Genomic DNA, 25,064 nt, shown 5'->3' with positions numbered 1-25,064 from the left:
GTTATTTTGAACTCTGTAGACTGCCCTGCTTAGTTCTCAAGCTGACTTCCTCTGTATAGTTATGCAAATGATGATTTCTTACCTGGTTCCACATCAGTTTCTGCTTAATTTTACTATTAGTGTGTCCAGTAACTTAAGGATGCCCGGATGCAACACATTACACACTCTATACCTATAACCTTGGCCTTAGGAAGAACTTCAGTGTGATTGGTAGGTACAAAGGACTTTGTGCTGTGAAAATACTCAGTACCTATCGTGACTATGGACATAGCCTTTGAATTGAAAAACAGTTCTTAGAAAGAAACCTGTATTTTAGCAGGTTTCCCTCTTAGTCACCTACCCCATTGTGGAAATTTTCAGATGTAGAATTTTTTTGTTTTTGTTTTTGTTTTTGTTAGAATCAGTGTGTCTTGGATTCCACCACACACAGTTAAGTTAGGGCTTCGCTGCATATCGCAGTACTGCAAGTGTCTCAAACAACTTGCGGCTGGGGGCTCCCTCCTTACACCTGTACTTTGTCCCAGAGTAATAAACAACGTAAGCCTTACAGAAGTAATTAAAGGAGGGTTTTCTTGATGGAAGTGGCTGGCTAGTAGTTTTTAAAGGAAGGAAACGAAGCTGGTTGCTCAGACTCTAGCTGCTCTGGCCAACTCTGGCCCTCTCAAGTTTGTCTGTGCTGGAATCAGTCTTGCTTTTGGCTGCTTTGTCCACACCAGCATCTTGGCCAGAAACTCTTCTCATTGCTCCTCGTTCTGTTGTTTCTCCTTCTAGCCTTCACGTCTTCACTTGCGTGTCACCTCCCTCAGAGGGACCTCCTAACGCCACACTGCTGTCATCTTGTCTTGTCTATATTGTACTTAAGCTTTGTGTGGCTATTATTAAATTTATTAAATTGCTGTCTTCCCTGATGTTCTCTAAAACTGGAAGTCTGTAGCCCTGGCTTGCACAATGGCCATCCCTCCCTGGTGAATGCTGGTTAAACAAATCAGTTGCTGGGAACCAACGAAAACAAACTAGAATCACACAGTTATCATATTTTGTCATTTTGATAGATTGGCTGTGGCAATATTTAAGTCCCCCAGGGATGGAACAGAGTCTTGGCAGCAGTTTGACTGCCAGTGGGAAAATTTAATTCATTGGTACCAAGACTCAATAGCACAATATTTGGCATCTTCTATTAATTATTAAAAATACAGAAGTCTCTTTGTTATATAAAACTTGATTTAAGTTGAAACAAGGTATATGTTCTTTTACGTCCATATCTCATTTTAAAACAACTTTGAGAGCTTTGGTTCTTCTGTTCTAGAAAATTTGCTCGAATTGAAGGCTGGGGGCGGTGGAAATAAGAATATTAAGAAAGAGTCAATGTGTAGAAAATATCCCGGAAATGAGATCCTATAAAGGTAAGAAATAACAGGCTAACAGGCTGGGTGAAATAGCTGGTTCTTAAGGAGACATCGTACTGCTGACAGCCCATGCAGAAGGGCTAGAACCAGGCAGTGGCAGCTAACATACAAAGCATCCCCAAATTTTATATTCATCAATGAAAACATATTTGCCAATTCCTTATTTGGAAAGGAGAGATCGAGGGAAATCTCCAGTGAGCCCCAGCTTTGTCAAAGACTCCAGGAGAGGTTGTACAGGTTGTGTCCTTGGGTGGGAACTCTGGTCCTGTGGGGCAAAGAGCATCTTCTTCTCAAGGGCATGGTAGCCCTACAAGTCTTAGCAGAGACTCCTACTGTGGTGAATGGAAGGAACTGGTACAGCACTCACCTCTTTCTTTGAGGCATCTTTTTTCCTTTGGTGTCTAGGATTCTAGGGGCTGCTGCTGCAGAGTTAATGCTTGAGGTTAAATAAAGTAGGCCTTGGCTGACCTCTGGCTTTATTTGGAAGAGTCTTAAAGGACATAGCCAACACCAGACCTTCTTCATTAATATTCTTAAAACACAACTCACCATAAAAATCAAGTTATGCCAAGATGTGTTTGGGCACCTACCCAAAAGGTTTGGTTTCTGAAGTGTCTATTACTCCTTTAATGCTTCCCAAACAAAATTGAAAGAGCACAAATCTGGGAAGAATCTGGATGTAGGGAGGAGAAACCATGTTTCACTGTTATTCACTCCAGTACCCCCACAGTGATTCACTTCCTTCAACAAGGCCACACCTACTCCAACAAGGACACACCTCGTAATAGTGTCACTCCCTTCTATGAGGGTCAACCCCATCGGAACCAGGACAGTGCTCAATTTGATATTCTTGAAAGATGTTTTAGATGAATAATGACCAGAACTAACGTACACTTAAGGTGTTTCCTGGTGATGGGTTAAGTGATGAAATTCATTTTGTTTTCAGACAAACAAAACCCTATGTTTCTTGGGTTGATTTTGAACTCCAGGGCTAAATTAACCCTCCCACCTTAGTCTTCTGAATAGCCAGCACTACAGGGGCTGTGCTGGCTAGTTTTATGTCAATTAGCACTACAACCAAAAGTCATCAAGAGGAAAGATCCTCAATTAAAATCCCTCTATAAGATCTGGCTGTAGGCAAGTTTAAGGCATTTTCTTAATTAGTGATTGATGTGGGAGGGCCCTTCGCAACGAGGCTGAGTCCACCCCTGGGCTGGTGGGCCTGGTACTATAAGAAAGCAGGCTGAGCAAGCCATAGGGAACAAGCCACTAAGCAGCATTCCTCCCTTCCTCTCGTTTCCTGCTGTGTTTCCATTCCTGCTCTGACTTCCCTAAGCAGTAGAGTTTGACCCAATATTTGTAAGATGAAATAAACCCTTTCCTCCCCGAGTTGCCTTTTTGGTCACAGTGTTTTATTACAGCAGTAGTAAGTCTCATTAGGACAGGGTATGCTACCATATCCAGCAAAATGATGAATTTCTAAAAACATGCTTAACTGTTAATTTAAGAACATTGTATACTCTCAAAGGTAGGAAGTTTTTTAAACGTAAGTATTAATTAAGGGCAATTCCTTTATTACAGGACCTAAGAGATATTCAGAATTAACTATTAAAAACATATGTTGGATACAATGTAGGCAAATTATTGCTTTGAAATTACTTTAAGAGTTGTCCTATACTATGCTTTAATATATCTCATATAAAACTACATTCATCAATAAATACATTTCACCCCTTGGCAGATGATCTATGACCCTATAAAAACTAATAAAAATGCCAAAAGGTATAGGAAAATGTAAGAGCTTAGCTGTAGCAGTTACTTATGTTTATATGTGTAAATATATGTAGGCTTGCATGTGTGCTCCCCATTGTATAACACAGCACTTCAGAATTTAGTGACCTAAAAACAATAGTCATTTAATCAAATTTCACAACTCAGAAATTTGAGCAGTGCTCTATTGGGTGTTTATTTTGTTCCAAGTAGGATCAATGAATCTCACTGAATGAAATTCATCTGGTGAATGGAGTCAACACGAAGCAATTCACATTTAACAGGAGATACTGAGAGGCAGGGATTAGTTGGCAGTCCTGGCCAGAGTCCACCTCCAGCAGCCTTTTCAGTGAGGCAGTATCATGGGAGTTGAATTTACATGTCAGCCCAGAACTATCAGAGGGAATAACCCAAAATAATACACTAGGAAATACAAACGTTCCCTTTGGCTTAACTTTGAAAATCTTAGAATATCTCTTATCTCAGGTTCTATGTTTTAAGGTAGTTAGGTTAGAACCAATTCGAGAGTGAGGGTTAAAACTCTTTCTCTTTTCTTAACATTTGAAGTTAAAATATAATTACCTTATTTCTGCCCTTCCCTTTCCTCCCCCCACCCCTTCCCATGCACCTCTACTCCCTTCTATCTATTTTTGTAAAATCCAGTTCATGGACTATGCTTTTTTTTAAAAATTCTTGTTACCTAAAGTGGAAGTGGTAGGGAAAAGCCTGTGTGTGCCAGAGGAACGGGAGTTTGCTTTGCAGTTTCCTCTTCTAGACACGTCAGGGAAGCTCCACCCAGGAAGACTCATGAGCTTGCCCTGGGCAGGGATGGCACCAACAAACATGCTAACAGGAAAAGGGGGAAGTCCCATGGGGCCTCAACCCTAAACAAAGAACTCAGTGCAACTAAGGCATTCTGGGAGCAGGGGAAGTAGATTCTTAATTACAGGAGAGCAAAGACAGCACAATGGACTTCTACAATACAACCAGGCAAACGGGTAGAGCACCTGGGCACCACATTACCACTAGACTTCCAGCTTTGCCCTTGGACTAGTGAAATGTTCTAGTCCAGTACCAATGGAAGACCAACGGAATCCCTGGATTTTAACGGTGTTGGATTGATCTGTTTTACAGCTGCCCCATATTTTTTTTTTTCCTCTCAACAAGTCATTGTCAACCACAATCAGAGGTTCCCCACAGTGACCTGGCACCACATTACCAGGTGGGAATGAGCAGTGGGAAGAGCAGAGCATTGGGAGAGAGGAGACAAACAAGAATTAACTGCAGATATAGTCAAGAGGGTTTGAGGAAGGATAAGATTCTAAATTTAAAAAGAGATGAATTTACATAATCATCTTGAATATCAGGATTGGGGGTTTGGAGGAGGGAGGAAGAAGTGGAGATGGGTTCACTTGTACAGTAGGTAGGCTTGCCAGGAAAACAATCTGCGTGAACATTTATATGGGCTGCTGCAGTCTTACTGTTACAGATAATCCAACTCCCCACCCCTCGCCCCCAGGAGTGGGAGAGGTACACGAAGTCAGCTGGTCTATTAAAACAAACACAGGGGGTTGGGGATTTAGCTCAGTGGTAGGGCGCTTGCTTAGCAAGCACAAGGCCCTGGGTTCGGTCCCCAGCTCCGAAAAAAAGAAAAGAAAAAAAAAAAAAAACACAGATCATATGAGCCAAAAAACAAAACAAAACAAAAAAAAAAAACTACTTAACCTCAAACGCCCCTCCCCCAATAATACTGTCTGGTTCTTACTTTGTTTGGGGCTGACAAGAAGGACTTCACCTCAATATCATCAATTTTTATGATATCCTGACCAGAACATTCTTTTTGCGTGTATTATTAGGTTTTGAGCCTCTGCTAGTCATATGGTCATTAAAGGTGAAGCTAGATGTCACTCCAGAGAGAAAAGCCTGGCTTCATTTTGAAGATGAGGAAACTACTGGGGTCTCAAGAAGCTACCTGACATTTCCAAAGCCAGAAACTGTAATGTTTGGAAAGATGCAACTGTTGATCTATCTGTGGAGAGGGATCTGCTAGCTGAGTCTTCCCTAAGCAATGACCATCTACCTGGATTTGTAATTTGTTTTTAAATTACTAGTTCTGAGTGCAATCGATACATCTAATAACCTATAATCCCAGGCAATGTCCCACAGCAGAAAAAGTCCCGTCAAGATTCATGTGCAGGCAGAGGGCCACTGTTTCACTGGATTTATTTCACGCTCTACCATTTTCGGATTCTTTGGTTATTTTGCCTTGAACTATTCTTGCAGCATGGTCGCCTCTGGACCTTAGGACTATAGTCCTTAGCACTCCAGCCTATTCCGAGATTTTTCTGCCCCGAGCACAAATGTGGACTACTCACAGATGAATAAAGGTGCTGGTCTAATTCTTCTTGTTCCTTTGGTTTTGAGAGAAGTTTGCTCTTTAGATGAGGGGACAGAGAGCTCTGACTTTTATTTTATAGACCGCAGAGACTCTAGGTGGCCTTAAGTACTGTTCCCGAAGCTTGGATTTCCTGTTTAGAGGGTGCACTGTCACGATTAGCTTTTGTCTTCGGCTGCGGCTAATTTGTCTTCCTCTTGGATCCGCCGTTGGGGGCTGGGGTGTGGGCAGGACCCGCCTGCTGATGGAGATGCCTCCTTCCTCTCTCTGACCTGGGCAGGATCAGACATCCCGCTTGGCTGGGAGGAGCCCCAAGGGGGCGGATCCAGACCCAAAGGGGGCGGGGCAGCAGCTGACCCCTGGCCACTCCCGGGGACCGTGGAGGGGGGCCCGTCCCGGTGGAGCTGGTCCAGCGCGCTCCGGAGTGGGTTGGCTTCGCTGGGGCGGGGCGGGGCGGCGGCGGCATGGGCGGGATGGGACTCGTGCGGCGGCGGCCCCGGGGCGCCCGGCTCCTCCCCGCCTGTGCGCCGGAGCGCCGGCGGCCGCGTTGAGCTGTGCGGCGCGGGCCGGGCGAGCTGCCGCCTGCGCCCGAAGCGAGCGGAGCGCGGCCATGCCCGGGCCCTAGCGCGCTGCCGCAGCCCGCGCCCGCCGCCGCCTCTTCAATGGGCAACCTGCTCGGCGGGGTCAGCTTCCGCGAGCCCACCACCGTGGAGGACTGCGACTCCACCTGGCAGACCGACTCGGAGCCCGAGCCTGAGCAGCCGGGGCCGGCAGGCGGTGGCGAGGGCCAGGAGCAGGACGAGCGGGAGCAGCCCGAGCAGCCTCCCGAGAGAGCCGGAGGGCGACCCCGCGCCAGTCCGGTGCCCGAGGACCACGCGGAGGCGGCGGGCGCGGAGCAGGTACGCGGCCCCCGGACCCACAGTGGGCCCGGAGGGGCAGTTCGCCCAGTACGAGGGAGGGGACTGTGCGCGGCCCCCCGGGGGGTGCAGGGCTGGATGCTCGGCGTTCGTGGCGCCGGTACCTGGGGGAGCCTGCGGTGTTCAGGATCGCCCGGTGGTTCGCTGCTGGCCCGGGGGCCTTGCTGTGAGCACCGCAGGGAAGTCCCCCAAGGCAAACCTCGACTCCACTCTTGTTCTCTCTGCCTCTGCAGCGCAGCTGGGTGATGCGAAGGTGGGGTGGGAGGAACTAGACTAAAAATAGAAGATTCTGAGGACCCGGCCGGTGCGTGTTAATTGATTTTTATTTTCATCTTTTTTTTTACAAAATTAAAATATTATTCAGATTAAGACAACTGCAGTTGTGGAGCGGCCCCGCAAGCCTCCCCTGCCCCCCAAGCGGGGGTCTATGACCATTAAAAGTATCGCAGAAGGTTCCCAAGCAAACTTAAAAATAACACCGTTTTTTTCCCCAAGAGAGACCTTTCAACGACTTCGAGTATTCCTTAAACATTTCGTTTCACCCAGAAGACTTGTTGATCCAACCAAGCTTAATTCAGTTGACCAATACAATTAGATAGATAGGTTAGAAGAGAGATAGATGGCTTCCCTTAACCTCTTGTGGCTTCAGAAACTTTTAAAAGGAGGAACTGTGTATTTTTAAAGAAGTCTGCAGCGTTTAAGGTTGGAGGTTCTGTATTAGGCCTCCCTTTTATAACTTGAAGGAAAATGGAGCCAATGTGACTTTAGGGGAAACATCACCTTTCGAGGAAGTTCGAGCCTTCCCATCCGAGCTAATTGAGCATGTTATTGAAAGGAATGCTATCCAGGGGCATTCGTTCCATTCCACGTCCCCATTTTGGAGAACCGAGTTGAGGCTTTCAGAGAAAATCTTGCCCAGAGCATACAGGGAGAGAAGATGCAAGCTGAAGTATGTCCGGGGCCAAAGTGTGGGCCTTGGTCCTCCTGGGTGAAATCGTGACCATCCTTGCCTTGTCTTCCGGTTTCTATTTTGCACTTAGTATTGTGTGCTCAAACCCGAAACAATGTCGCACGGCACATTTCAGTGTTTTATCCTTCCATTTGTCTTCCAAGTATATAGCCACGGACAGAAGTTTGGAATAATAATAATAATAATAATAATAATAATAATAGTAAACAACTTGGTAATCAATTAACTAGGTCAATTGTAAAATAACATTTCAACCACTGCCCTACAACTTGAGTAAAAGTAGAGTATCCTTTAATTTGTTAATTTTTGTTTCCAGAAGTTCCACCAGACTTCTTAGGCAATCTTAGCGACATCGTTTTGATTCCTCACCCTATTCGTGCACTACGTGGACAGGTCAGTTCCCCCTTAATTAGGCCAAAGACCAGCTGTCTTTGCTCTCATCCATCTCTGTAAATGTTAGACAAAAGATGGTACCATTAGCTGAGGTGAGGAAGCCTGGGGCGGGAGATGCCTCAGAGGTTAAGTTAAGGCTTCTGTTAAGTTTTCTGTCCCATTAGACACCCAAGTGGATAGGCGAGTAGTTGATGGTCTCTATAAGTGGATACTCAGTCTAGGACTGGAGCTAAAGGCAAGCATTTAGGATATAGTTGTACTTTAAAAAAAAAGGAATCAATGGAGGATAAGAGGTCATCAAGGAGTCATGAGAGATGTGGGTCAGCCTTCTCACCCTCTGTAAGGGGGTGTGATTAAGAGGAGGAGCCAAAAAAGAGGGGAGCAGTGGTACAGGAAGCAAGGCAGGGGAGTGTGGTATTCTGATAGCCAAGTGTTAACACTGCTCCAGGGTGGAAGGCCTTAAGGGGTTCAGAATTGCAGGGAAGTCCCTGGGGTGACCACTGAGATGGGAATGGAGTAGATGGAAATTTAGTTGGAAAGTTCCTAATAGTCCCATTTTAAAGTCGGGTCGTGGGGTAGGCTGAAGAAGAGAGACTGCTACCCACAGTTCCTGGTGAAGATTGACTTCAAAAGAAATCAGAGATACAATCTGCAAGTAGGCTAGACCTGGGTCAAGGGAGATATACTTCCGATGGGAGAAATTACAGCATAGTTGGTGGTTGCATGGAATGGCTTGGAAGAGTGAATTTTGATGATCCAGGGGAGGGAACTGTTAAGGAGCAGAATCCTTGCTGAGGAGGAAAAGGTGGCCAGGATACAGAAGTGAACAGGACAGATGCCGGCAGGGTGAAGGATGTCATCATTTACATGGTAGTCTTGGGGAACAGGCAGGACATGAGTCATTAGCTTTGTTTCGAAGATGATAAAACTCCGATTCAGCTAAGTGATTTGCTTAAGGCCTCACAAATGTTAAGGAGCAGAGCCAAGCCTCCCCTGGCTCTCCTGGCTCCAGATCTTGGGTCGTTGATCTTCATAACCAGATTTTCAAATATCCATCACTTCTAGCAGGGGCAAAACTGGTTCAGACCCAATTAGTCGGACGCAGCGAGCTCTTGCACAACACTGGGCTCTGAGCCTTGTTCTGTTCCTCCAAGTTTCAGCAACCTTGTTCCTGAGATGCCAGCACTAATAACCGTCAGTCGGGCGTGTTGTGCAACCCAAATGAAGTAATGTACACGTACACAGACGTGTTTTGTAAATGGGAGCGCGTGTGTTTGTAGCTCAGGCTAAAAAGATCCCGAAACTTGCTAGGCAGAGCTATTTTGAAAAGTGTGGCAAGAGCCTGAAGTCGAGCCTTTCCTAGCTTATGTAACGTGACAGTGTAACTACTGTTAAACAGCAGAGGGTTTGGTGTTAAAGTATCTCTGTACTTGTAGTAAGAGTGAGAAATCACACCACTTCAGAAATGCGCGAAAGCTGCTTGGAAGATGCCAGTCTGTCAACGCAGACAGACAGAGGGTGGGAGGGAATGAGACAGAGGGTTTCGGGCAGACTTCTTGGTGAAGATTCACATTTCAGCACCGCAGTCGTCTTCATCGCGTCCAGTCTCCCGGTTCTGTGTGTCACCGGACAAATGCATTTTGCCATACAACATATGGTCCGGACAACTAGAGGTTATTAGACTCATGTCTTATCCATTTAAAGTGACATCACAGCGCTGGCACTTCGTAAACAGCGTGAGCGAGCCACCACCTAGAAAGGACTTCAGTCAGTGTTCGTTCCGCCCGAGAGCGCTCTGCCTTGCTCTGGGTTATTTGTATCAAGTTTGCTGATTTCTATCTCACTGATCATTGAATGGGCAGATGATTGCTCATGCCTTATATGTTTGCTATGGTACTTGGAGGTAGTTTAGCAAGCTAATTTAGTTTGAAACCCTCCCTTCCTTTCACCTGAGTGTCAGGAGCAGCCAGGAGACGCAAATTTAATGAGAAATCTTGATTTACCGACTTAACCCTTTCATGGCACCATGGAAAGTAAGCTTTGTCATGGGCTCTGCCCCATAACGCCTGGTGGAATGGAATGTGTTTTCAATTCACTGAGTGATGCTCTGGGTGGATGCTAATCCTTAGCATTCACCCTCCAAACCTCCAAAGGCATTGAACGGTAAAGGTTTTTTTGTTTGTTTTTTGTTTTGTTTTGTTTTGTTGTTGTTGTTTTTGTTGTTGTTGTTTTTCTTATTTAGTGATATACCTTTAGGAGAAAAGCTTTTAGTGCAAATAAGGTAGATGGATGCCAGTAAGCACTGCTTGTAAGCGTCACTAAAGAGACAGAATGGTTTCCTTTACCTGGAGCTGGTTGCTCAGGGTTCTTTATGGAGGTTCAGTATTTTAAGTTTGTTCCAGAAGTTTCTCAGCATAATCCTCTGTGTAAGTGGAGTTTTCGCGTTGTGTCCTAGGGTGGTGATTCCACGGAAGGAAATGCTAAACCAAAGAGAAGCTTCTATGCGGCGAGGGATCTGTACAAGTACCGACATCAGTACCCAGTAAGACCAGCGCGATGATTTTTCTTTTTAAATGTAAACTTTTGCCTTTCTGTTTTTCTGATTTTCCTCTGCTGGTAAACAAACTTGTCAGAAGGGTCCTTGGGCCTGTGTGTGTGTGTGTGTGTGTGTGTGTGTGTGTGTGTGTGTGTCCATACACTGAAGATTAACTTACCTTTTCCTTTAGCAGAACTTCAAAGATATCCGATACCAAAATGACTTGAGCAACCTTCGCTTTTATAAGAATAAAATTCCGTTTAAGCCAGATGGTGAGTAAGCCACCTTGATCGAAAGCAAGTTTTGAATAACAGCATGTACCTGGGTGTACATCTCTTGTTCTGGGCCTCGTGTGTTCCTGCTGCATTTGGTGGCTGGTTACCTTTGTTTTGCCTTGCCGTGCAGGCTGATGTGGACACAGAGCCCTGGGTTTGAGAGTGGCCTCCATCCACATAGTGATCTGTGGAGAAATAATCGGTTAGCTGTGCCTTCTTACTCTCTGTGTGTCATGGTGGTTACTGACACAGTAGGAGGGGCAAGGTTTCTGTTTGCTGGTTTGGTTTAGTTTAGTTTTGGGGGAGGGAGGGTTAGTCTTCTTTTATGATCAGAAAAGAGATTTATAGAGCTATTGAATTTTAAGTGATTAGACCTTGGAGGGGGTCAGAATCAGCTTCTTCATCTCGAAGATGTGGTTACTGGGATTGGAAGCCTGAACGACTGACTTGCTGGGCCACTGAGTTCATTCGAGAGTGGAGCTAAGTCCCAGGGGCCATGGTTCTTTCTTCTATGCCATACTTAAAACCTCCTTAGAAGATGAGTAGATATAGTGTTTGAGTTTAGAATTTCCTTTGTCACTTTTCAAATTCAAGGGTTGGGGAACTACAGCCATCCCAGTTCAAACCATGCCAAATAAGCATGCAGCATTCACAACCGTACGACCTCCCTCGGAATAGCAGCTTTCCCAAGCCCGTGGCAGTTGCTATGGTAATTTGATTACAAACTCATAAGCAAAAAACTGAGGCATCACACTGTGCCTCACAGTGGGTATCTGAATTGTGTGCAGGCAAAAAGGAGCCAGATACACTCCCTGGAAGTCCTGATTCTTGTCATTTGCTCTCAGCAAAAGCCGAATGAGTCAGCTTGTGAAGGGCCTAGATTGTAAGCTGTGCCGGCTGGCTTTATGTCAACTGACACAAGCCGGAGTCGTTCGGGAAAGAGGGAGCCTCAGTTGAGAAAGTATGCCCACCAGATCGGCCGGTGGGCAAGCCTGGAGGGCATTTTCTGGAATGATGACTAATGTGGCGGGGTTACCTTACCATGGGCAGTGCCATCCCTGGTCTGGTGGGCCTGGTTGGTATAAAATAGCAGACAGAGCAAGCTAGTAAACAGTATTCCTCTATGGCTAAACGTTCCAGAATGCTGGACTCATGGGAAGGAGGGAATCATGGGAATGGTGGAAGGAGGGCTCAAAGCTAGGACATTATGTCCTGAGGAGTGTTGCTGAAATGGGCAAATCCAATCAACTTGAAGTTTTGAGTATCTCAGAAGTCTGGAGAGTATAATACACAGTGCATTTACCATTGATTTAAAAAAACAAAAACAAAAACCACAGGGGAAAATGACGTTAGCATGTTAATAGCACTGAAGGACAAATGTGGGACTCTACACAGACTTTCTGGAGGAGCCTTGGTGACAACCTGCTGGTCTTTGAGGATGAAAAGGAGATGAATTGTGGGTGTGGCATTTTTTGTTTTTGTTGTTTGTTTTGTTGTTGTCATTTGCTTTCTGTAAGACTAGCTCAGGATAAGGACCTTGACGGACTTGAGAATCACAAGGAATTTTTTTAGGTTCTTATTGGAGAGAATGGGGCATAGTGAAAGGACTTGCTTTCTGTAGTCACAAAGATCTGTGTTCCACTCCCACACGACTTTGTAACTATTGTGAAGTATTGAACAAATTGTCATTATTAATTTACTAATGTGAGGCTCTGAACAAATATTCCACTTAAGAGCAGCGTTTTCTTCTTAGTCATGCGGAGATGGTAATGTTTGGAAATGTTTTCCTGCACAGAGGCAGACAGCAAATATGTCAGGCTTTGGAAAATAGTCCATTGAAGCACTCGGGCTTGTCTTGTACTAAAAAGCAGGTGTGAGCAATATTAAAAATGGTGTGCTTGTCAGTGTTCCAATAAAACTTTATTTACAAAACGATTGTTAGGCCGTCATATGCCACCCTCTGTATACATCAGCCAGTACAGACTTCTGTAATCTGAGGTGCTGCTATTTTTATTTTAGTTAAGCTTTTCACATTACTGGGCATTACTCTGGCATGGGATAGCCCTCTTTTAGGAGCATTCTGGTGTGTTGCTTTTAAACCGAAGGTTTTAATGTAAAACTGAAGAGACTCATGTGTTATAATGCCTTCACTGTGTTGTGATGAATGGTTCCTTTTCTCAATATTCGCCCTTTAGGTGTTTACATTGAAGAGGTTCTGAATAAGTGGAAAGGAGACTATGAAAAGCTAGAGCACAACCACACTTACATCCAATGGTCAGTTAAGTGTTCTCCACCTTGAACCGTGTCCTATCCCATCCTGTTCTGAAGACGACGTTGATTGAAAATTGTTCTTTCTTTCTTTTTTTAACAAACCAGGCTTTTCCCCCTGAGAGAACAAGGCTTGAACTTTTATGCTAAAGAATTAACCACATATGAAATTGAGGTAATGCAAGCTCACTTCGCCTTACAGAAGGTAGCCAAATGTATCGTTGTTTTATTGTTCCTGGTAGCTACTAAGTCATTTCAGTCGACTTCCCTTCTTATATTAGGAATTCAAAAAGACAAAGGAAGCAATCAGAAGATTCCTCTTGGCTTACAAAATGATGCTAGAGTTCTTCGGGATAAAGTTGATTGATAAGACTGGAAATGTTGCTCGGGCCGTGAACTGGCAAGAACGGTTTCAACATCTGAATGAGTAAGTGAAGCCCCTGGCCTTCTCCTGTAGCTCTGTTCTCTGCAGAATAGGAACAGCTAGCCATTGGCGTAGGTCTGTCCGGCTGTTGAGCATGGAGATGGCTAGTCATGGGGTACTGGATAGACTAGCTATTGACCATAGGACTAATTAGCTGTTAGGCATAGGACTAACTAGCTGTTGGGCATAGGACTAACTAGCTGTTGGACATAGGACTAACTAGCTGCTGGGCATAGGACTAACTAGCTGCTGGGCATAGGACTAACTAGTTGTTGGGCATAGGAATAACTAGCTATTGGGCATAGGAATAACTAGCTGTTGGGCATAGGACTAGCTAGAGGCAGGACACAGGAACAGCTAGCATTTGAACACAGGAATACATAGCCGCTGGGCATGGAAATGCCTCGTCATTGGGCACAGGACAAGCTCTGGGTATTGGACATGGGACTATATAGACACTGCCCACTTGTAGATGTCGAGGAAACAAGAATGAAATGACGCTATCAGATATTGGCCATAGGACTAGCCACGTTTGACCACAGGACTAGGTAGCCATTAGGAATAGGAATCAAAATCGAGTCAGAACTACATTTGTTCCCTCTTGCGCATTCTAAGGAATGACAATGAACAAATTCTACAGAGAGCTGGCTGTTCTCCTTCAGAATGCTTTCTTCTTGAACCCTCTGCCTACAGCCCAACGTGGCTTCTCTCCTTATATGTGCCACGTTTCAAGGAGTTTACGGGTTTTTTTCATATGTTCTCTCTGTCCTAGGCTATAAATTGTTTATATTATCTTCATGCATGCTAACTTCTTAGGTTAAATTCGTAAATGTGGTCTATAATGTATAAAAATGGCCATACTTCTAGCTAAAATTGAGGGGAAAGTCCAGTTGTCTTCATGACGTAGGTAAAGGAAAAGTACCTCTTTCTGGTTCATTACAAACTCTATAAAGGGAAGTTTAGCAGCTTTCCTGGATGGGTTTAGCTGTACTGTTTTGCTTGGATATGTGTATTGGTGATTAATACTTATAACCAAAGTTTAGTTTTAAAAATATTTTCTTCATAGGCATACTGATTTTTTTTCCTTTTTAATTATAGAGTGACTTATGAGTACTGGACGATACAACTAACAATTTTAAGAAACTTTTTTTAGTACCTTATAATTAGCTGAACTGGGCAAGTATTAAGGAAAAAAAAAACAACGCAAGCAATTTCTCTTTGGCAAAAAAACAATCAGAGTTTTGGCATCAGCTCTTTAAACTTTTCCCAGAATTCCCCTCACTTTGGTAAAAGGAGTAAAATATTAGCGTTGAGACATCTCTTTCCTTTGTTGTAAGTAACACTCTTAAAACAGGAGGTTCAGCTAAAGCCTTGAACGTATGGACGTAAAGCTTTACGACCCTGAATGGAGACTCATTAACTTATAACTCAGGTTAAAGTTTGATACGTAAGCTAATGTAAGGGCAAGACATCCGCATCTGCCTATCTAACGCAGGTAGGTAACCATGTCTGGATGGTTTCTCTGTCCTGCTGTTGCAGAACTCTATCTGCAAGTAAGGCTTTGGCAAACAGTGATCGCACCTCACCCTTTGGGTACCTACCACTCTCCTTCTGTTATTTTTTGCTTAGAGTGGCACTCTGGTTTGGTACATTGTTGTGGAAGTTATAAGTCATGGACAGAATGTGAGCAAAGGCTTAGAGCTTTCCTAGGGTATTATTGTTAGGGCTTTTCGTTTATAGCCCAAACCAGAGCCCTTTCTGAAGGCTTTATTTAATTAGCTCCTCTCTTAGCCTCTGATGAAGAATGGCGGAACTCACAGCCTTTTCACTCTGTCCCAACTAGCAAGCTCTCTTCCTCTCATCCAATAGCTCTCTGCCTTCCTAGCTCTGGGTGAACTCTCCGGGGGGGGGGGGGGGGTGATTTAAAAATTAAAAAATAATTCTTTTACATGTAGATATGTGTGCCACACGTGTGCACATGTGTGCCTCCAGAAGTCAGAAGAGGGCATCAGATCCCCTGGAACTGAGGTCCCCCGGCAGTTGTGAACTGCCTAATGCGGGTGCTGGGAGCCAAACTGGGTTTCTGTGAGGCTGTTCTGCTTGCTTATTTTTGAGACTGGATCTCTGAGTCTAGGTTGACTTCAAATTTGCCACTGTTCTGGCACCATCTTCTAAATCCTAGGATTGCAGACACAGACGCTCCTTCAATCCTTTCTCTAACTCCTCCAATGGGGACCCCGTTCTCTGTGATCTATTCTTAAATGTCATTGCTTATCTGTGATTGAAGCTGGAAGACATTTTGAGCTTTTCACAGTAGGCTGGTCAGGACTTGGTTGTGTTTATGGCTCAGCGGAGGAAAACTGTTTAATCAGAGTAAACTGGAGTGAAATTGAGTGAAGAGGTGACCTGGATAAGAGTGGCAAGGTGTGTTCAGCTATTGAAAGTGCAGATGTGCAAATCCTGGTCAGGTTTGTGGTAAGCTAGGATTCCTGAGCTGTACTGAGCCGAGTTTGGGGTTTTATGTTCCCGATGTGCCCTCTCTTAACCCATCTGATCTTCTGATAAAATCAGCACTGTCCTTTGTCCCCATAGCGGCCTCTTCCTCCAGTCCCTGGTGTGGAAGCCATGGCTGTGCAGATTTAACTCCTCCACCCACCATTTGCCTTTCACTGCGACACTTACTTCCTGAAACAACCAACTCCTTTGTTTTACAGATACTTTTGTTCTAGAATCCCAATCGTTATTTTCCTCAGCTGCTCTGGCTTTTACCTTCTTTTTTTCTCGGTTACATAAATGCTTTAGCTTGTGGATATGCAAATGCCAAGTCTCCAGTTCATCTTAGATGTGGCTCTGGCTGCAAATGCGGCATCCACTGCATCCTGTAGCACAACTTTTCTTTTAAGCAGTCACCCTCTCCTCTCCACCTCTTCTTATGAAGTCAGTTGCAATAAGTTCTTTCACTAGAAGAACCCTGCATGCATGTGACAGCTAACCGCCCCCGTCATTAGCGGAACCGTGCCTTCACAGTACCCCAGATACGTTGTCTCAACACAGTGGACAACAGTTACTGCTCTCCACATGGAGGTCCAAACTGTCTGTACCTCCGTTCCTGTGGGTCAGGCACCCTCTTCCGACCCTCTCTGGCCCTTGCACACACATGATGCATAATAAACTTAAGCAGGTACACACAGACCCATAAATAAGTTTTTAAAAGTTCAAATGTTACCGATTCATAAAACTGAGACAAATGTGCTGAGTTTCACACTTTGGGGCAAATATCCAAAAGGGTGGAAATAACACATTTTTTTTTATTCCAGCAGTTGCTTAGCTCAAATAATACAAATTTGTATTTTGTCTGTATTCTTTCATTAAAATATAAGACCAGAAGCTATGTGCTTCTATATCTCTAATAATTTGACATCTTTTCCCAACATTCCCAGGAGACTGGGTAATTACTACTAATAAAAAACTTGAGCACTTTTGGAAGCCGAGGCAGACGTATACACAGTGCTTCCAAGAAAGTTCAATGTCGGATATAAAACAGAATTTAGGGAGTTAGGAGTAAGTACTAGTTCTGTTGTGTCACAATCTTGGGTAAATACATACCCAACCTGCTAACATCAGACATGGTTCTGTAACGGAGGAGAGAGGGTCCTTAAGGGTTCAGCCAGGGGTGTGGGTGTGGGTGTGGGTGTGTGTGTGTGTGTGTGTGTGTGTGTGTGTGTGTGTTCAGCTGAACAAGGCTGGGGAGGTGAGTTATGAATTGTGACAAAATTAAGTTTGGAAAATGCTAGTCCAAGCATGGCCTCGGTTTTGAAAGAAAAAGGTATGTCATGTGGGAGAAATGTATGTTCGGAATCAAGGTTGGTCTAAGTGTAGATCTGAAGCTTTTTAGCAAGTCGAGGCCAGCAAAGATGGAGGGAATAGGTTAAGCTGAATACAGATGTGCTGTTACTCAGTCCTAAATTCTGCTGTCATAGATGATAGGAGGAGGAACATTCGTGCTCACAGCTGAGGGTGGTAGATCACACGAGCTTATACGCTTGCAAACACATGTGTGTATACGCCCCCTACACACGCACCATTGCATACATGAACACATGCACACACAGAATAGTTCTAAATGATGTCCCCGTTTACTGGTTTGCCCATTCCCTTCTTTTGTGTCATCTCATTTGATGATAAGGGGGCAGTTAGATTGGGATCCCTTTTTCCCTGTTTTACAGGTGCAAACGCAGAGGCTTAGATAGGCATCGTACCTTTTCATCACAGTTGAATAGCCTGTCGTAGGTCCTGAGGCTTAGACACAGCCACAGTTAGGCAGACATGGTGCTAGCATGGTCGCTGAGAGTTCTACCTCTGGATCAGCAGGTGGCAGAAAGAGAGAGCAACACTGAGTCTGTTTTCAGCTTCAAAATCCCTAGAGCCGACCCCCAAGGAGACACACTTGCTCCAACAAGGCCATACTTCCTAATAGCACCACTCCCTATGGCCAGACATTCAAACACATGACTCTATGGGGGCCACTCCGATTCAGAGCACCACAGTAATAAAGCCAGGGTGAGACAGACTGGCTCTGAGGCCCACACTCTCAACAGCTGAGGCAGGCACAGTCAAGTAGTTTTGTTTTCTTTGTCAGAATTCTTCTAGCCAGCTGTTCAGCTGTTAGCTAGTGCATCTGTTTAGCCCTGGTTACCTGTGAAACTGTAGCATCCTTCTTTGATGTTGCAAGTACAGAAGTTCCCTGTAGAGGGCAGAAGTCATAAATTGTACAGAGCCCTCCACATGCTCTGTTTTGTTCTGCAATGAGATTTATAAGTTAGGCGTGGTAAGAGACAATAATAATTCATAAGGAAGCAGAGCTGTTATAACGTTACCATGATAAAGGCTACGTGCTTGGCTCTTTCTGTCTCTCATCTCGTGCCGTGGCCACTACTTCCCTTATGGCAGCATTGGCTAATCTGATGCTTGGCTGTGTGTGCGAAGCTGCTCTTGTAGAATGCCTGGTCCTCGGCGACATTAATAAATAACGTAACACCAGCCAGAACACAGTCAATCTCAGTGCTTGATGTGTCTCTTAAAGAGGAGAGTTTGTTTTAACATTTGAGTTTCACATTCATCAGATTGTACTGTTACAATCCACATGGGTTAAATGAAATGCATCCTATTTTTTATTACATTAAAGTTGCTGTAAGGCTTATTTTCTTGCTTTGCATTTCTAAAAAATCATCTTCTCCATAGTTTGGGTTTTCTTACTTTTCTTCTCCTGATTCTTTTTCCCTCATTTTATTCGATTCTCTCTTTCAGGTCTCAGCACAACTATTTAAGGATTACCCGAATTCTTAAAAGCCTTGGTGAGCTTGGGTACGAGAGTTTTAAATCTCCTCTGGTAAAATTCATTCTTCACGAGGCTCTCGTGGAAAACACTATTCCCAATATCAAACAGAGTGCCCTGGAGTACTTCGTTTATACAATTCGAGACAGGAGGGAGAGGAGAAAGCTCCTGCGGTTTGCCCAGAAACATTACACACCATCAGAGAATTTTATATGGGGGCCACCTAAGAAAGAACAACCAGAGAGAAGCAAAGCCCAGAAAACACCTACTCTGCCCACTTTAGGCTCGAACGGCCAAACTTCTACGCACAAGAAATCTAAGGACTCCAAAAATTCCTCAGCAGCTAGTCACTTAAATAACAAAACAGTGGAAGAAAAGAAGGTGGCATCTAGAGAGCCCGGGGAGGAGACAGACAAGCCAAGCCCAGAGGCCAGCAGTGAAGATACCAAGCCAAGAAACTCGGAGGACGACAATGCTGCCGACCAATCAGAGTCTCCACCCGAGAAAACCGTTAATGATTCCGCAGGAAAAGGGGAATGTCCGACGACTTCTTCTGAAAAAGATGGAGAAGGGGAAAACCAGAGCAAAGACTCTGAAAACCCTGAAAATACCAGTTGTCATGCTGAGGTAGTGTCACAGCAAAATGTCACAAACCCACAAACCAGTTCTGGTTAAGGGAGTTGAAAGAAAAACCCTGCTGTCTAATGTATCCTGAAGGACAGAGATGAGGTCGCATTTAAAATGTTAGCCACCTGTGACTTTTGCTGTAAGCCCTTTGTTCTCCTTTTTTATTTTGGATCACGATGAATTGAACATTTAATAAGAAATCTTAAGACCAGATCCAATAAAAGAATGTATTTAGGATGTGTTTTCAAATTCTGTACATAACAGTCACTTGAAAAGTAGTTTCAAGTTGTCTAGGCACACTTCCGTAGCATATGCTCTCCAACATGTTCTCTCGAGAGATTCCTGCAGACATTAGGCCCCTCTGGTGATGCAGCAGCGCCTGGCTTTTAGATTAGCGGAGGATGATGAGTGAGGTGTGCCCAAATGTTTCCAGAAACTAATCTGGATTCTCAGATTACGGCGCCTCAGAGCTCTGCCGTGGTTTGCTGCCCTCCTCTTCTCCCTCTCTTCTTGCTTGGGCATCACCGTCTCTCTCAGCCACCACACGTTTTCCAGTATACGGCAGGGCCCTCTCCTATACCGGTGTCCAGGTGGAACAGAGGGGATATTTACTAGTCTGATTTCATGATTTTTTTTAAGTTTCATAATAACAAAAATATTCTCAGTATTAAGTGTTTAGAAAGGATTTTTTTTTGTCTGTATGTAAAAACAAGGAATGAAAATAGACTTTTGGTTTTTTTTCATGGCTGTTCTATACAAAATTGGTAGTTGATTATGGATGCAAATCACTGAGGAATGTTATAAAAAACACAAAAAAAAATTAGTCATTTTGCAAAGATGACTCTTCATACTGTCAACAAGTTTGTCAACAGTTGTTGCTCAATTGTCCTTTGAGCCATTAGTGTAGTGGTGCCATGAGGACTATGCTGATGTCACCAGTCCATGGTGTCTACATGTATGTAGTATGTTCATCTTTATGTATGCCTGTTCATCTCATCTTCATGTAATATGTGTAATGTTCATCTTCATGTATTGTATATAACATTCATCTTCATGTATTGTGTATGTATGTTCATCTTCATGTGTTGTGTGTGTAATGTTCATCTTCATGTATTGTGTGTGTAACATTCTTCTTCATGTATTGTGTATGTATGTTCATCTTCATGTGTTGTGTGTGTATGTTCATCTTCATGTATTGTGTGTGTATGTTCATCTTAATGTATTGTGTGTGCAACATTCTTCTTCATGTATTGTGTATATATGTTCATCTCCATGTATTGTGTATGTATGTTCATCTTCATGTATTGTGTGTATGTTCATCTTCATGTATTGTGTGTGTATGTTCATCTTCAAGTATTGTGTGTATGTTCATCTTCATGTATTATCTGTGTATGTTCATCTTCATGTATTATATATATATGTTCACTTTCAAGTATTATGTCTGTATTTTCATCTTTCATTTGTCATTTGAAACTGAGGACAGTTTGAAATTATATATACCCACTTTAAGTAAATATTAGATTTGCATAGCATTGGTTAAAAGCTTTTTTCTACAGTTATTACTAATTATTAGTGCGTATCAGAAGACAATCAAAAACACTGTGATAGGAACTTTTGAACACTCATACAAGCCGACGAAGTGATGAACAGAAAATATTTTTACTTTTTTTTTAAATGAGCAAAGAATTGACTTTTAAAAATCTCTCTTCAGCTTTTAAGAAAAGCCCCATGTGCTTTTACCCACCCCACCCCCACAGCCCAGGGAAGCCTTCCTATTTCCTCTTTTGTAGTATGTCATATAATCGTCTTCTTGGCATTTTCAGCCCACGTCAGGGTGATTCCTACAATACTCCCGCCAATCTTATGCTTTTAGAAATAAGATTCTATTGTTTTTAAATGTACACAGCCCAGTTATTTATCTCTGACTTTATCTGTGCATCATAGTGGCACAGCTATGAGACACATGTATCTGTCAATCATATCCCTGTAAGGCAAGAAGCACTTCATCGTTCTAGGTAGGTAATACATCAGCTTCCGCTTGTTCCAATGTGAGAAGTGTTAAGACTTTCAGGTAGCAATCCCAGTTTAAATCCAGTTCAGTGCAAGGGATGCATGGACTCTCCTAGGAGACGTTTGTAGCACCAGTCTAAGATGTCAGTAGACGTTTGCACGGGGTTCATGAATGGAAGAGGATTGCCAAGTTAGGCTGAACTGTAGGGATATGAGCAATTAAAGATGTCTTAATTTTGAAAACACAATGAAGCATTCAGACCACTTTAAAGGTGTTTAGTATAAAAAAATGTGGGACCAGGAGACTAGAAAGATGACTGTAGTAAAGAGCTCTTGTTGCTCTTCAAGAGGACCAGGGTTCGGTTCCTCTCCTGGGTAGTTCACAACTGCCTTTACTACCGGGGATCTGACTCCTTGTTCTGGCTTCTGGGGCGGTGGGACCTGCATGCATGTGGTGCACATACATTCAAGCGCACACATACACAACTTTTAAAAACTAGACATGGGGCCAGATACTAAAAATAGTTTTAAAAAACAAGCTACCAGATACTAAAGTTAATATAATCTAAATTACTTAGAAATTACAGTAGGCCAGAACCCTTAGAAATAAAAACATCTAACAATACAGATTCTAGAGTATTCTTCCTCATTAATGATTTTGTTAGGTTATGCTATTTAATTTGAGAAGACTTAGTCTCTAGAGGAGAACTCCCTGGCTTCCATCTAAAATAGTGGCCTTTTTCCTATGGCGGTTAATTAAACTGTGTATTCATAAAACGACAATGTTTCCTACATTTAATCTGTAAATAGCAGAGAAAATAACTCAGCGAAGAACAAGTTGAAGGAAGTCGTTCATTTTGCTGATAAAAATTGAGCATCTCGAATTTTTTCTATAAAGAGCACTTTGTACATTTAGTAGTTTTTTAACATAAGATCGATAGACAATGTGTTTATGTGCGTGTTGGATATCAAACAGTGGTCTGAACTTGACTGATTTGCGTTGCTTACACCATATGCTTACAGTAATTTACTGAGAAGCTGTTCCAGACAGTGCCGTGCCGCATGGCCAAGTAGCTAGAAGCATCGCTAAGCATCAGCAGGTGTTCTCAAGGGTCTTCCTTGGACCCCAAGCCGCAAGGCTACAAAGTGTCAGCTGTTGATAAAGTTACATTTCACAACAAATAGATACTATATTGCTTGATTAGCTTGGTGCATTTCTAATACTTTTTTTTGCTTTCATATTTCAGAGGGGAAAATTATATGTGAAGATATTTTGAAATACTATAAAGTGATAAATAGTTCTATATTTCTGTACGGTGGAGATGTTTCTGACATTAAGATTATTGTATTCTGCATTTTCAAACTCATTCTAATAGGAAAGTTTAAATCGTCATCATGGTCTTGAAAAATCTTATCGGCTTCCTCCAAATCGAGGCTTGTTAATTAAATTGTATAGTTTTGTTTTTAGGTTTTGAAATTCTAATTCTTAGTTTTAAGGAACGGAAGATCTACAACTCAGGAGTTACTAGGAAAGTTTTAATATTTGATTTTTTTTTTGGCGTTACATATATAAATACTTGAATGTGTAATAGAAACCTGTCCTAGCCATGACACATTGTACCACGCCCTCCTGATTTTCATAATTTACCAGGAATGAAGGTAGGATGGGTTGAGAAGGAAGAACCATACACCTAGGTAGTCCTTAGAAAGATCATTTTGCTAAGTCAACCTACATGTCAAATGGTATTTTAAAGTAGTTAATGAACACAGCATATTTGCTTAGTTATCTTAAAGTCAAAGTTTGTCACACAGCCATTTAGCCAAGCAAATTTAAAACTATTCTCCAGGCTCCTCTAAAAAGAACATTTAAAAACTTAGTTATAATTACATCAACAGACCTTTGATGACTATTTGGAGTAAGATTTCCTAGTTACAGGAGGATTGGGGAGTAGTTGATTTTGGACTATTTTCCTTTTCCTTTCACTGCGTGCGTGTGCGCGAGTATCATTCAAGGTGGGGGTAGTTTTAAAGGAAGATGGCTGCAGTGAATGTCGTATAGAGTAGCCTAATAATGCTTGTCTACTTACCTCTTTAAGCATTGACTTTGTTGCAGGAACAGATTTGTGTGGGAAATCTCTAGGCTGACAGTGAAAACTACCCTACCTCCCGCACTGTTCTAGGGAGCCAGTCCCACCAAGCAGATTGCACTCAGGGACAGTCTGTATTTAGAAATCTCATTATTGAAATAAACACTATAGTTCTAACTTGAATGCCTAGAGGTTTCAGATGTGCCTTAATGAACGTAAATGGTTTTCATTCAGAAGTTCTCATTACTATCCCATTGTAAACTCTTGCCACGAGGAACCCTGAGCACCCATTCTTAAAGAGTATTCATCTCAATATTTAACAATGTGTCACCTTTGCTGAAATGATTCAGAGGAGCAAAGATTCGTCTGCACTGGTTATTTTTGTTTCTCAGTTCTGTTACATGCTGGCCTGTTTAAACATCCTTTGGTTAATACAAGTCATAATGGTTCCTCTTATCTTCTGTTCTTGCATTCAGGTGGCTACGTGAAATGGAATGTTATTAGAGAAATTACTCAAGCCTTCATTCTCGTAGTTGTTAGGAGGAATCTGAAATTAGTTTGAAAAACCTTAACATTACCTTCTTAGTCGACACGTTTAGAAAGGCTTGTCCTTGCTTTCCCTCTAGATTAGAGAAAGTATTCAATGTCATCTAATATCACCAGTTCTCTTGTGAAATTTGTTTTCATTATTTGTGGAAAGTATTTTCTTCTTGAATTAAAGTTTCATGTGGACATTCTTGTCATGTACTCGTGTGGCTCTAACCATGGCTGGCTGGAAGTGGAGTTGAGAAAGGAAGACCCAGCTAAACAGCATGGGATCATCTTGAAAGCAGAGTAAGCCGCTTTCACGGGCATGAGGGACCATCAGCCGTGTCTCTGGATCATGAAGACACCTTCATCTGATCTCTGATGTCCGGGATAATAGACCTTCTTGGACCCCGTGCTTGCTCAATTTAAAGGGGTGTAACTTTCCTGCTATAATTCATCTGCTACCATTTTATGGTAGTTCAGAAATTTATGAGCAATTGGACATCTGCTATGTAAATTATTTCTATCTTTATACCTATCCTGGGAAATGCTGAAATAGCATCCATTACATTGGTTCTTCAATCAAAGTTCTTTTGGGCTATTTTTTAAATGGCTTATTTTATAGGCAGAGCTCTGGAGAAATATAGAATATGTGTATGTGGGTACCATATATGTATATATATATGTATGTATGTATATATATATAATGTTCTATATATATTTAGAAATTTATCAGACTGGCTCACAAGCTGTGGTCTAGCCAGTCCAACAATGGTTATCCACCAACAGAACATCTAAGAGTCCAACAGTTGTTCAATCCACCAGGCTGGATGTCCCAGCTGGTCTCCAGCGGACACTGGAATCTGTAATGGTAGTAAAGGAATGGACTTGCCAGAAAAAGTAAGGATGAGCAGGAAGAGGGTGCAAGCTTTCTTTTCCTATGTCCTTTATGTAGGCCACCAGCAGAAGATGCGGCCCAGAGTAAAGGTGATTTCCCACCTCAAAAGATCTGGATTAAAGAAAGATATATCTTCCCACCTTAAAAGTTTGTTTTAAGAAGAAGAAAAAAAAAAAGCCCTCACAGGTGTGCCCAGCTGCTTGGGTTTTAGCTGATTACAGATGT

At 42.9% G+C, this 25,064-nt stretch overlaps 1 protein-coding gene across 4 annotated transcripts; it reads left to right on the top strand.

Moving 5' to 3' along the window:
- The first annotated feature begins 6,095 nt into the window (after positions 1 to 6,095).
- Ogfrl1 (opioid growth factor receptor-like 1) lies at positions 6,096 to 19,553 on the top strand. Of its 4 annotated transcripts, none has more exons than XM_087565916.1 (8): positions 6,304 to 6,470; positions 7,775 to 7,851; positions 10,307 to 10,393; positions 10,581 to 10,659; positions 12,858 to 12,936; positions 13,039 to 13,105; positions 13,212 to 13,357; positions 18,662 to 19,553. In XM_087565916.1, exons 7-8 carry the CDS (start codon positions 13,263 to 13,265, stop codon positions 19,362 to 19,364), a joined length of 798 nt encoding a protein of 265 aa, XP_087422042.1. In that variant the 5' UTR covers positions 6,304 to 6,470; positions 7,775 to 7,851; positions 10,307 to 10,393; positions 10,581 to 10,659; positions 12,858 to 12,936; positions 13,039 to 13,105; positions 13,212 to 13,262; the 3' UTR covers positions 19,365 to 19,553.
- Positions 19,554 to 25,064: the final 5,511 nt, after the last annotated feature.

The sequence above is a fragment of the Rattus norvegicus genome, chromosome 9 (assembly GCF_021556685.1).
Source record: "Rattus norvegicus strain SHRSP/BbbUtx chromosome 9, alternate assembly SHRSP_T2T, whole genome shotgun sequence".
Lineage (NCBI taxonomy): Eukaryota > Metazoa > Chordata > Mammalia > Rodentia > Muridae > Rattus > Rattus norvegicus.
The sequence above is the reverse complement of the archived record's forward strand: the minus strand, read 5'-3'. Positions and strand labels throughout refer to the sequence as shown.

Coding starts and splice junctions, on each gene's coding strand:
- Ogfrl1 (XM_087565915.1), top strand. CDS start 6,234: ATGGGCAACCTGCTCGGCGGGGTCAGCTTCCGCGAGCCCACCACCGTG. Junction 6,471..10,306: donor AGGCGGCGGGCGCGGAGCAG/GTACGCGGCCCC, acceptor GTTGTGTCCTAG/GGTGGTGATTCCACGGAAGG. Junction 13,106..13,211: donor TAACCACATATGAAATTGAG/GTAATGCAAGCT, acceptor TTCTTATATTAG/GAATTCAAAAAGACAAAGGA.